Consider the following 13033-nt stretch of genomic DNA (forward strand, 5'->3'; position numbering starts at 1 on the left):
CACTTGGTATTCCCTGAGCTTAGACGCGTAGTGGTTAGTGCATCTGCTTAGTGAGCTAGAGGCCTGGGTTCGAATCCGGCCCTGGTATAAATTTTCATTCATTTGTAAATCTGCATCATGGATGTTTGAGAACTGGAAAGGTCTCTGGAACATGTGGTTTCATTTGAGTTTGTTAGGAGCTCCATGTGACAGTTTAAACACAACTTTTGCCCAATTGAGACAGACTTGCTGAAATTCTTCAGCTGATTTGCCAGAGTTTCATTAATCAGTCTCAAATTTGTTCCAGCTGTGATGATTCTTCTGTGAAAAATGGTTCACACATGATGTTGGTGTAGATTCATATTAAGTTAACAAAATGGCTATGTGATGAAAACAAAATGTACATTCATCACTGAACATCTGGCTAAAATAACAACAACATTCCTGGTGTTTAAGAGCTTCAACATTCATCCACCATTTGCTGGAATTACACATTTGCAAATTACCCATTACAATCATCCAAATTACCAAAAGATCACTGAGTGAAAGATTCTTCATTTGCTAAATTCATAAGGCATTCAAATCAACAGTACTGCATACCTACAAATATGCCTAATGTTTCATGAATATTCAGTTCTTATGTAAAATATGGCACATCACACACTGGAAAATAGAATAATTAAATATCATATAACTAAGCACCTGACAAAACACAAACATCTCTATGACGTTTTGGTGAACTCATGTTTCCAAACTATATTCCCCCCCCCCCCCCCCCCCACCAAAAAAAAATAAAATAAAAAACCTTGTTTCTGCAAACAAACTGACAGCAAAACAAAAGAATTAGAACTTCAGTGTTAATTTGGTGCCCGAGAGGACAAAGTTAGGTAAAAATTAATTTTTCCATCTTTACAGAGTAACCAAACAGTCATTTGCACGAGAAATGTTACTGGATGGTTTTACATCTCCCAGGAAAAATGCATTCATGGATATTTCACACAGAAGAAGGTCGTCTTTCAAATCATCAGTATTGCATTGCCTACATATAATTATAGCAAGTATGGATCTGGTGCTCCTTCTGAGATAAATGGGCTCAAAAATCACTTATTTTAGGAGAAAATTTGTTTTCAGGTGGTTTATCATTGTCTATCTCAAAAGCTATTCTAGGTTTTATAAACAAGGTACTAAACAATAAGGTTCCAAAAGGAAAAGCAAGCCAAGTACATAAAGAGATCAAGCTATCTAAACTTAGAAGAAATTTCCTCACGACAAGATTTCGTGGAAGTGTCGACTGCACTTGGGAACACAAATGTGAGTCAAATAACATACAACTTACAAATGTGCCCAATGTAAACTATTCAACTATCTTCCTATGTTCACAACATTAGTAAAGGATTACTCCATGCCGAGTTGTCTACAGTTTTCCATGTGACGATCACAGAGTTTGATGAAATTTTATATGAATAATCACAAGTGTTCCCAATGAACATCGGTAAATTTCACAATCACTTATTCAACAACGTGGAGGGGCACTGAAAATAGACCCTTATTCCACTGGTACTCAAATATGAAGTCTTAATATGTTCTACAACCACTAATTCAATCGCACATGCTCCCAAGGAACATTGGTGGAGCTTTACAATCATTAATTCAATACTTGGTAAAGTTACACAATCTTTTAGTCAATACTTCATTTCTTGCACCCCATAGTCCAAGTCAATTGACTTTGCTTCAAATTATCTGTATGCAAATTGCTCAGGAAATCTGTTTTACTATTTCACAGAAGAGCACCCAAAAAGTTGCACAAGATGACCAAACTAGGGCATCTTGTACAACAATATTACCGAGACATTACATCTCAAAGTTGCTGAAAACTGACAAGTGCACTACGGAGGTCAAACAAATGACTATATCTCTGCAAGTGTTAAGCTGGCAAAAGTAAAATTTCACCAATGTTCATTGTGAACATTGTCTGCATGTGCACACGAAATTACAGCAAAATCTGTCATTGTAACGCTGGAGCTTTTTCCAAAACTAGATCACTTGGCATGCAATGACGCTACAATTATCCACTATAGTGCAGCACTTCAAACATGACTAAAATTTTCAAAATGTAGTCATGAGTTTTTCACACCCTTCACTTAAGAGGGTCCTACACACAAAGTATTAAATTTTGGGAGTTACAAATTTGTAAATTCATTTGGTCATTCAGCAAACCTGCTTATCAAATCTGAAAAGCCTCTGAGACAGCTGGCTGTGGTCCCCTAGGCCACCCACCACTATCATATGGGGCAATGCAGCTAATAATATATTCTCAGAGGTAGGCAATTAGAATATTATGTATATTTGATAACTGAACATCCTCTACAAGCCTCTATGTGAATATTAGCATTCTCTCAGTCAAGTGTCAATATAGTCGTCCAAAATGCTATTTGTGGTTAATAAGAGTGAATTTACAATTCATAGCCACAATAACAGAAGCAAAAATAATTTCCACATAAAGTATGGAACCTTATCTAGGGCTTAGAATTTAGCTTTGTACTCTGGTACAAAATTCAATAATAGATTGCCGACAGACATATGATAACAAATTGGAAGTCATCAAACATTAAAAACTAAAGTAAAAGAGTATTTTACAAGCCACTCCTCCAATTTGCCTGAATATATGGACTGTGATGTAAACTTCAGTTAACATTAACAGGATAAAATGTTACATAGTGTACCCTTCCATGCACAATATATGTAAACAATCTGCATCAAAAAATTTGCTGGAGACTTGTCCATACTGAAATCCAGGTTTTCTGAATTTATTTTGCAGTTTTAGTTTATATAACAAAGGTGAGTTAAATATGGTGTGAATGAAAACACTGGGCTACATTACAGATAAATCCATTACTAAAACATTTATTTGGCATTTACATTTGTCGTCTTCTCCAACCTATCCAAATTATCACCTTCCAGTCTAACCTAGACCTCAGGCTACACTACAGATATCATTCTCACCACAGCCGAGATTTTGGGGAAGAGGTGGGGGCAAGAGACACTTGCAATACCCCAATATTAGCCACGTTGTTGTTGTAGTGTTCAGTCCTGAGACTGGTTTGATGCAGCTCTCCATGCTACTCTATCCTGTGCAAGCTTCTTCATCTTCCAGTACCTACTGCAGCCTACATCCTTCTGAATCTGCTTAGTGTATTCATCTCTTGGTCTCCCTCTATGATTTTTACCTTCCACGCTGCCCTCCAATACTAAATTGGTGATCCCTTGATGCCTCAGAACATGTCCTACCAGCTGATCCCTTCTTCTAGTCAAGCTGTGCCACAAACTCCTCTTCTCCCCAATTCTATTCCATACCTCCTCATTAGTTATGTGATCTACCCATCTAATCTTCAGCATTCTTCTGTAGCACCACTTTTGTTGATGTTCATCTTATACCCTCCTTTCAAGACACTGTCCATTCCGTTAAACTGCTCTTCCAAGACCTTCGCTGTTTCTGACAGAATTACAATGTCATAGATGAACCTCAAAGTTTTTATTTCTTCTCCATGGATTTTAATACCTACTCTGAACTTTTCTTTTGTTTCCTTTACTGCTTGCTCAATATACAGATTGAATAACATCGGGGAGAGGCTACAACCCTGTCTCACTCCCTTCCCAACCACTGCTTCCCTTTCATGTCCCTCGACTGCCATCTGGTTTCTGTACAAATTGTAAATAGCCTTAGGTTCCCTCTATTTTACCCCTGCCACCTTTAGAATTTGAAAGAGAGTATTCCAGTCAACATTGTCAAAAGCTTTCTCTAAGTCTACAAAGGCTAGAAATGTAGGTTTGCCTTTCCTTAATCTATTTTCTAAGATAAGTCGTAGGGTCAGTATTGCCTCACGTGTTCCAACATTTCTGCAGAATCCTAAATGATCTTCACCGAGGTCGGCTTCTACCAGTTTTTCCATTCGTCTGTAAAGAATTCGTGTAAGTATTTTGCAGCGGTGACTTATTAAACTGATAGTTCGGTATTTTTCACATCTGTCAACACCTACTCTCTTTGGGATTGGAATTATTATATTCTTCTTGAGGTCTGAGGGAATTTCGGCTGTCTCATACATCTTGCTCACCAGATGGTAGAGTTTTGTCAGAACTGGCTTTCCCAAGGCTGTAAGTAGTTCTAATGGAATGTTGTCTACTCCCGGGGCCTTGTTTCGACTCAGGTCTTTCAGTGCTCTGTCAAACTCTTCACGCAGTATCATATCTCCCATTTCATCTTCATCTACATCCTCTTCCATTTCCATGATATTGTCCTCAAGAACATCACCCCTGTATAGATCCTCTATATACTCCTTCCACCTTTCTGCTTTCCCTTCTGTGCTTAGAAGTGGGTTTCCATCTGAGCTCTTGATATTCATACAAGTGGTTCTCTTCTCTCCAAAGGTCTCTCTAATTTTCCTGTATGCAGGATCTATCTAACCCCTCGTGAGAAAAGCCTCTACATCCTTACATTTGTCCTCTGGCCATCCCTGCTTAGCCATTTTGCACTTCCTGTCTATCTCATTTTTGAGAGGTTTGTATTCCTTTTTGCCTGCTTGACTTACTGCATTCTTGTATTTTCTCCTTTCGTCAATTAAATTCAGTATCTCTTCTGTTACCCAAGGATTTCTACTAGCCCTCGTCTTTTACCTACTTGATCCTCTGCTGCCTTCACTACTTCATCCCTCAAAGCTACCCATTCTTCTTCTACTGTATTTCTTTCCCCCATTCCTGTCAATTGTTCCCTTATGTTCTCCCTGAAACTCTGTACATCCTCTGGTTCTTTCAGTTTATCCAGGTCCCATCTCCTTAAATTCCCACCGTTTTGCAGTTTCTTCAGTTTTAATCTACAGATCATAACCAATAGATTGTGGTCAGAGTCCACATCTGCCCTTGGAAATGTCTTACAATTTAAAAGCTGGTTCCTAAATCTCTGTCTTACCATTATATAATCTATCTGAAACCTTCTAGTATCTCCAGGGTTCTTCCATGGATACAACCTTCTTTCATGATTCCTGAACCAAGTGTTAACTATGATTAAGTTATGCTCTGTGCTAAATTCTACCAGGCAGCTTCCTCTCTCATTTCTTAGCCCCAATCCATATTCACCTACTACATTTCCTTCTCTTCCTTTTCCTACTGTCAAATTCCAGTCACCCATGACTATTAAATTTTCGTCTCCCTTCACTACCTGAAGTATCCGATCCCACGCGTCTTCTTTGACCCGTGACGTAAGCGTGTTGTCGTGTGTGATGTCATGACGGCGCGGAGTTAGGTTTGTGAGTGTGGCATGTTTGTAGATGGCGTCGTGTTGTGGTTTGTTGTGTTCTCTGGTGGTATGTTCAGGGTTTTCGTTTGTGTCGTGTAATGGGCTCAGTTTGCTTTTGCTCATTATCCAGAATTGTTCGAGTGTCGGCTGCGTTTGTAGTGTAATTCATTTCGGTGAGTTAACGATTTTGTGTGAAGGTTAATTTAGTGTTGTTCGCTGTACATTGTGTGGTAATTTTAGTAAAATTAATCTGTTGTTGTTTATGTTCACGAATGGATATGACGGATAAAATTAACAGTAAGCAGGTCAAGGGAAGTGTTCGATCCCAATGTGTGGCTGTGTATGTTGATATTGGTATCGAGAGATGTTTTTGAGCTATATAGGCCAAGGGAAGTGTTTGATCCTAACTTATGGGATCGGGAGCTGCTGTTGACCTACATAGGTCAAGGGAAGTGTCCGATTCCAGATGATATTGTGTTCAGTGGTATTTGTGAAGTTTTGTGATGATGATTTTTGTCGTCGTTTTGTGTGGTTTGTATGGGGGTGGGTGTCTAAATTTGTTTATATTTAGTTTGCCCCCACCCAAAAACACCCCATTTCCCGCGCTTGTCCCATTAGTGTCATTAGGCTTTTTGTGGAAAGTGTGTGTGTCTGTTTTTCGATGTATTTTCGTTCTCATAATGTGTGCGTACCGACTTTATATGCGCCATATTGGAATCGTGGTTTATGGTCGTTTCCGGCATATTTGTGACGTCATGGGTCAAAGCAGATGGGCGGGATCGGACGCTTCCGTATTTCCAATTTCTTTTATCTCATCATACATTTGATCAATTTCTTCATCATCTGCAGAGCTAGTTGGCATATAAACATGTACTACTGTGGTAGGTGTGGGCTTCGTGTCTATCTTGGCCACAATAATGCATTCACTATGCTGTTTGTAGTAGCTTACCCACACTCCTATTTTTTATTCATTATTAATCTACTCCTGCATTACCCCTATTTGATTTTGTATTTATAACCCTGTATTCAACTGACCAAAAGTCTTGTTCCTCCTGCCACCGAACTTCACTAATTCCCACTATATCTAACTTTAACCTATCCATTTCCCTTTTTAAATTTTCTACATTCCACGCTCCGATCCGTAGAACACCAGTTTTCTTTCTCCTGATAACAACGATTAAATTAAATAGGTTTTAGCTTTACTAAGGTTTTGTGCAAAGTTAAATAAATAATTTGTGTATTTGTAGCAGATACAAATAACAGCTGATTAGTGTTAAGAGTTTAAACCAGTCAAGCTCTTGACAGAATGAGAATCCTACGATACCTGATGGTATTCATATCTTTGGTTAAATATATGTAAGTATCTAAACATATGGTCACAGAAACTAGTTATTTCATATTAAAATATTCATATTTTGTAAACCTGAATTAGTGTTGCAGCTCTTTACTTAAAATTCTGTAAATTCAATTTATTTTTAAAGATGTACCAGTGATTGTTACTGTTAAGGGTGTACACACTTTGATTTATATGTTACATCACTGTTCCTCTTTGTTGTGGAGAATCTAGGCAGGACTGTTGTTGTAAACAGAAAGACCTGGTGGGAAGTTGTAAATGGAGCAGATGTGCTGCTGTAGAAATGCTGAAGGCAGACATACTTTGTGTCACTAGTTCAGCATGTGAAATATTACTGAATATAATTATTTCAGGGTTCAGAAACTTCATTTAATTCAAAAAAAATTTGAAGCCTCCTGAATAGCATAATCTTTTCATCAGTTAATGGTTATTCTAATGAGAATAGAACCCACGAGCAGTAGCCTGTCCTACAGAAGATAATCAGCTAAATAAAAACTTACAACTTTAGGTGTGGATGCACAATTTCATGCATATTATTCCAAAATAATGATCAATGCCTGGTTTGAAGACAGATCATTGAACATTAAGCACCGAAGACCTATATTACAGTAGAAGAAGAGTGGCTTTCCCCACTCCCCTTCAATTTAACTGCTCCTCTTCTTATATATATGATGATAAAGTAATCTAGACATTATGTCCATAATTATTACTCTAAGTATATTAGCATTAGTGATATTGGGTTGTTAATAAATTATGCAGATGAACTTTGCAGTGATTCCCTCTGTCAAAACACCCCTTCATTATGGCCTTAACAGACAATCCTTTGCAAAATGAGTGAAGATACTTAAGCCTATTAACAACATGACAACAGTCATCTTAAAAAGAGAAGCCCATTTACAATGAACAAACTACTTGATATGCACCTAAAAGGAATCTTCAGGCAATGAATTTATTTATTCAGCTAATTTATTGATGGAGTGTCCACAGCTCGTGGTCTTGCAGTAGCGTTCTTGCTTCCTGCGCACAGGGTCCCGGGTTTGATTCCCGGCAGGGTCAGGGATTTTCTCTGCCTCGAGATGACTGGGTGATGTGTGTCTTTCATCATCATTTCATCCTCATACACTCGCAAGTCACTGTAGTGGCGTTAAAGAACTTGAGGAGCGGCAGGCAAACCGCCCCACAAGGGGTCTCTTGGCCATCAGTGCCATACGCTCATTATTATTATAATTATTACTGATGGAGTAACTAACAAGTACATTTTCTTTATTTATGGATAATCTGTGTATCTCGTTTTGTCAGATGGCGGCTTCATACCAGAATACAAATCCCTATGTCTGGACACTTGATAAGGATACTAAGGCCACACAAAATAATTCTTATGCTTTTTGCGCAACTTAAATAGAAACTGTTTTTATTATTAGTTTCAGATGTTTTGTGCTAGTCTCCTGAAATAATTTTTCATATATGCGTTTGATTTCTTTGGGTCACTGTACTGCAGGGCAACCTGAGCATTATTCTTTTGAGAGATAGCGTTAACCCTCAAAAACTGAGTAAATATATATCAAACAACACCATTCCAATCTCCATAAATACCAAACAACACCCTTCCAGTCTCCACACACTACAGAAACATTAACATGTCTAATCCTGAGGCAATTACCAGAGTTAAAATTCACAACAACAGATCAGGTACCCATGGGTTTTATGTTGGTTTTTAATACATACCAACTCTGTGTTGCAACGGTCAGCATTTCCTTGAGCTTCTTCTTTGGCCTTCTGTGACGTTCTTAGTTCTTCTTCCTTGGTCTCAACAGTCTTTTTCAGTTCGTCGTTTTCCTTTTCAATCAGCTCAATTCGTACTCTCGATTTTGCCAAGTCGTCTTCAGTAAGTTTATTTCTGGTTTCTAGACCTTGTTTCTGTCGAATGCACAAATCCTGTTCGTCTGAACTGGAAGAGAATCAGAAAACAAGATGCAGCAATAGTTTTTCGTTGTTGTGCTATCACCTCATGTACCTATCGGTGACTAACATTAGCGAGGGGATTTAAGAAACTACACCTACATCACAAAACAAGAAAGTCGCTTTTTGCGGGTGGTTTCTAATCACAAACCGTCTACGCTACAAACAGTTAGCAGAATTAAAATAATATATGGAAAAGAAAGAGTCGGAATAAAGCAGCAAACTATCAGTACAGCACTATGACAACTCACCTGATTTTGAGTTGCTCGCTTAGATCTTGTAATTGTTTCAAAAGTTCATAATTTTGAGATGATAACGACCACCAATTGAAAACAAGTATAACACACATCACAAACAAACCACCCGCTAATAAGGGTGGACATCTTCCATATCCACCTCTCATGTTGTCTATACCCATTTCTCTCCCGCTGTAAACACAGCGACAAGCAACAAATTCCAAGGCTGCACACAAATGTCAACGTACCAAAGATAACTGGTAACAAGGTCTGAGTATCTGTTGCCGTTTACTACCTGCGCCAACTTATCACCATTATGACCAGTGGCGTCATCTGCTGTTTATAAACTCAGCGATACGTTTTTTCCATACTAATGCCTAAAATCGACTAACAGAGAGTGAGCAAAAATGTATTTGTTTGTAAAGTGTGTCTGCTTCATGCACATTTAAATGCTGCAAATAGAAGCTGTCTTAAGTTTACACACATTCAAGCTCCTCAGTCAACCGCTGAGTTACAATTCAGATGCTCTAATCACCCATCCACGTCTACACAGGTAAAAGTGCTTCCCGAATGTTTCAGTGAAACAGCTCTCAAACGGTATGCTCCAATTTCAAATTATGATACTATAAGAAACTGGCACACTCTAAGTGCTATGGGATCATAGTAATTTATTTGGCAATCACTAACCCATAGAAAAATAAATAATTAACAATGCAGCGTAATAATGGGACATCAAGAAACAATAATAGTATGTACTAAATTTTGATTACTGTATCAAAGTCCAGCGCTCGCAAAGCCATCAGATATATTCGTGGATTTACTCCATTAGTTGATAATAACTTGTCTGCGGAATATGAACATAGTGCCTGGTCTCTTAGAGATACTGATAAAAGAGATCTTACTTGTGCTATCTTTGAAATCATGGACAAGGACTCGGTAAGTCGTGCACTGATAACTTCGCCATTGAGCATCTATAAACTCCTCCTCCTTCAAGAAGTCGACATGCTAAGCACTCATCCATCTTTTATTTATAATTAATTTTTATTCATCCATCGGTGCAATTCGAAACAATAACAATCACAGAAGCATTATTTAAGTCTGCAGGAACTAACGTCTTATTAAAATTAAGGCATGATAAATAACAAGAAAATGACTAGCAAAAGGCTGTTTTCCAAATTGCAATTTGTGTTTCTGTAGGAGGAACAGATTTTTTGGAATTAGACACATAGTGGTAATGCCCAGAATCGATAACTTAAGCATGAAATCGAGAACGCTGTTTACAAGAGAGGAAAAGGAATCAACTTAGCATCCAAGTACTTTTACAAGTACAGCACAGTTCACTTCAGCCACCCATCTGCTTGTAGGCAACTGATATAATGCCCTTTTGTCGGAAGAGTATGTATTATAATGTGCCTGCACCCATAATGTGGGTTTGTATGTTATCTGCCGGCCTTTAAAGAAAATAGTTTTCTGGAAATGAAGCAAAACTATATCTGTTTCTGAAGATAGTTTTTTTCTTTTGGTACAAAAACTTGCTTCTTAAACACTTCTTTCAATTTAACATTCGCTTTTGTGTGACAGAAGAACATTTCAAAGTAGTTGCCAGAATTCCAGTAGTAAGCTAAGATGAAACAATGGAAACGAATATGTATCCAACAAACAAGAACCTTTATGAGAATAACCACCAAATGTTCTCGTTTTGGCCTTGAATGCTGATATACAATGTGAAATAAGAAATGCTATTGTAGTATATGACATTCAAATTCTCATTGTCAGCTCTCAAGAACACATTGTAACCAAGAACTTCTCAAGTTTCAGTTCATGGATAGGTCACACTAACACAGAAAGTTGCACAGTGTTCATTGGACATTAAATCACAAGCACTCCAAACCAGCTATAACTTATGCCACAATAAAGTTTTACACTTGTGGCCACAATTTTACAGTTCATACATTTATATACTTGTAATAGAGGATAAGTAATCATGCTAACAAACTAGATATCATAAACGTAATTATAATAAAACTTCCTAGCAGATTAAAACTGTGTGCAGAAGTAAAGCTGTTAGGACCGGGCGTGAGTCGTGCTTTGGTAACTCAGATGGTAGAGCACGTGCCCGCGAAAGGCAAAGGTCCCGAGTTCGAGTCTCGGTCAGGCACACAGTTTTAATCTGCCAGGAAGTTTCATATCAGCGCACACTCCGCTGCAGAGTGAAAATCTCATTCTGGAAACATCCCCCAGGCTGTGGTTAAGCCATGTCTCCGCAGTATCCTTTCTTTCAGGAGTGATAGTTCTGCATGGTTCGCAGGAGAGCTTCTGTAAAGTTTGGAATGTAGGAGACGAGATACTGGTAGAAGTAAAGCTGTGAGTACTGGGCGTGAGTCGTGCTTTGGTAGCTCAGATGGTAGAGCACTTGTCCACGAAAGGCAAAGGTCCCGAGTTCGAGTCTCGGTTGGGCACACAGTTTTAATCTGCCAGGAAGTTTCATTTCAGTGCACACTCCGCTGCAGAGTGAAAATCTCATTCCGTAATTTTAATAGTTTACATGGTACACATATAGTTATAGAACAGTCAAGGCTTTATGTCACGTAATTAAGAATAATACACAATGATTTACAGACCATAATTAATGCTGATAGTGTAACCTTCGAACAAAGCACCCACTGAATTTAAAAATACAGAGTTGTGACATATATTATTATTCTTAATTTTATGAGTTACATAATGTAAAATATTTGTTCACTCTCTCTTAATATGAATACATAAAATTCATAAGTCACATGACTGATAAGTAAGTTCAGATAATTAGTTTTGTCCACATACTTTTCCCCATAAATTATTTTTCTATCAGAATTTTTTCATTGTTGCGACAACAGTCCTCACATTGCTGCTGTTCTTCAGGTTTTGTGGCAGTGCTTATACTCATTTAATACAAAGTACTGTATTCTTTTCTCATAAATCTGCACTGTTGGGCGAACTTATGGATTTCGCTGTGACAGTTGTCATTGGGACATTAAAGCCAGCAATCACTATACTATCTTCCTTCCCTCTTTTTGAAAAGGAGCAGTGCAAGTTTTTACAGACTGTAATTTATTATGAACAATTTTATATCAAATTTTACCTATATTTATCGAATTTTCAGAACTGTCTTCAAAAACCTGATACTGTGTGGAATTTTTAAATCATACAATGGCCTCATTAAAACGGCATATATAATTCATTTTTGAAATTTTAACTATTGTAGTTACTGAACTACACCAAGAATTTACAAGAATAGTTTTTATAGTTGCCCATTGAGAAATTGCAGGCAACACCTTTACAGTGCTGTGAATGGCATAAACTCCAAACAAATGACTCTTCAAGAAACACTGGAAAGCTTTTTGAGTTCATTCAATCACACGACTATATGCCTATCAATGCCCATGCAGATAACATATATAGTTATGTTTTTCTTTAGTACAATTGTTGTTTTTCTGTTTATTTGACACGTACTAGAATGGCATCCACAGGACTATTGTATGGTTTAAACTCAAAAGATAAGTGTCAAAGACAGCAAAAAGACTTCAGTGATGAGAAGAGGAGCAGTTTGTAGCCTACAAAATTTCCTGTGTCAACATACATATTTCCTGCATGTAGCACTAGAGACAGAGATTTCCAATATCAGTGATTTCAGTACCTAACATTTTTAGTTGTGATTTGTCACAGTTTAAAACAGCACTCCACCAATGTTAAATTGTTCCTTCTGTTATTTATCACTGTAGCCATTACATTGTGATTAATAACAACTAACAGGCACTGACAATCTTGTCAGGTGAATTGTGACAGTGGAATGGTAGTGACAGGCTCTGGCCTATAAAGTGTGCAAACTATTTCAACAGTTGGTCATTGAAGTCATAATGAAATTCGAAAGGGATGATTAAAAAAATGGGAATTGCATTGTGAGTGAATAATGAAAAATCCGTTCTCCCATTGTTACAGCCATCCCATCCCCGAAACTTCCTGCCATGTAGCTACTGATGAAAACTTTATTAAAAACTAAAAAACTACTAAACTTCATCTGAATATGACTTGGAAGGCCCTTGGTCAGGTGAATACAGGGTTATAAATACAAAATCAAATAGGGGTAAAGCAGGAGTAGGTTTAATAATGAATAAAAAAATAGGAGTGCAGGTAAGCTACTACCAGCTGCATAGTGAACGCATTATTGTGGCCAAG

General features: G+C 37.7%; 1 protein-coding gene across 3 annotated transcripts in view; it reads right to left on the reverse strand.

Moving 5' to 3' along the window:
* LOC124797863 (protein sgm1-like) overlaps window positions 1–9128 on the reverse strand; it is an 89221-nt gene extending 80093 nt beyond the window's left edge. For 2 of the 3 annotated variants that reach the window (XM_047260934.1, XM_047260937.1), the window contains exons 1-2: window positions 8834–9128; window positions 8349–8571 (exon numbers count right to left, since the gene is read on the reverse strand). In XM_047260934.1, coding sequence (XP_047116890.1) covers window positions 8349–8571; window positions 8834–9000 — 390 coding nt within the window. In that variant the 5' untranslated portion in view covers window positions 9001–9128. The remainder of the gene's footprint in view (window positions 1–8348; window positions 8572–8833) is intronic. The other variant, XM_047260935.1, reaches the window with a different exon arrangement.
* Window positions 9129–13033: the final 3905 nt, after the last annotated feature.

Source organism: Schistocerca piceifrons, chromosome 5, assembly GCF_021461385.2.
Source record: "Schistocerca piceifrons isolate TAMUIC-IGC-003096 chromosome 5, iqSchPice1.1, whole genome shotgun sequence".
In the NCBI taxonomy this organism is placed as follows: Eukaryota; Metazoa; Arthropoda; class Insecta; order Orthoptera; family Acrididae; genus Schistocerca; species Schistocerca piceifrons.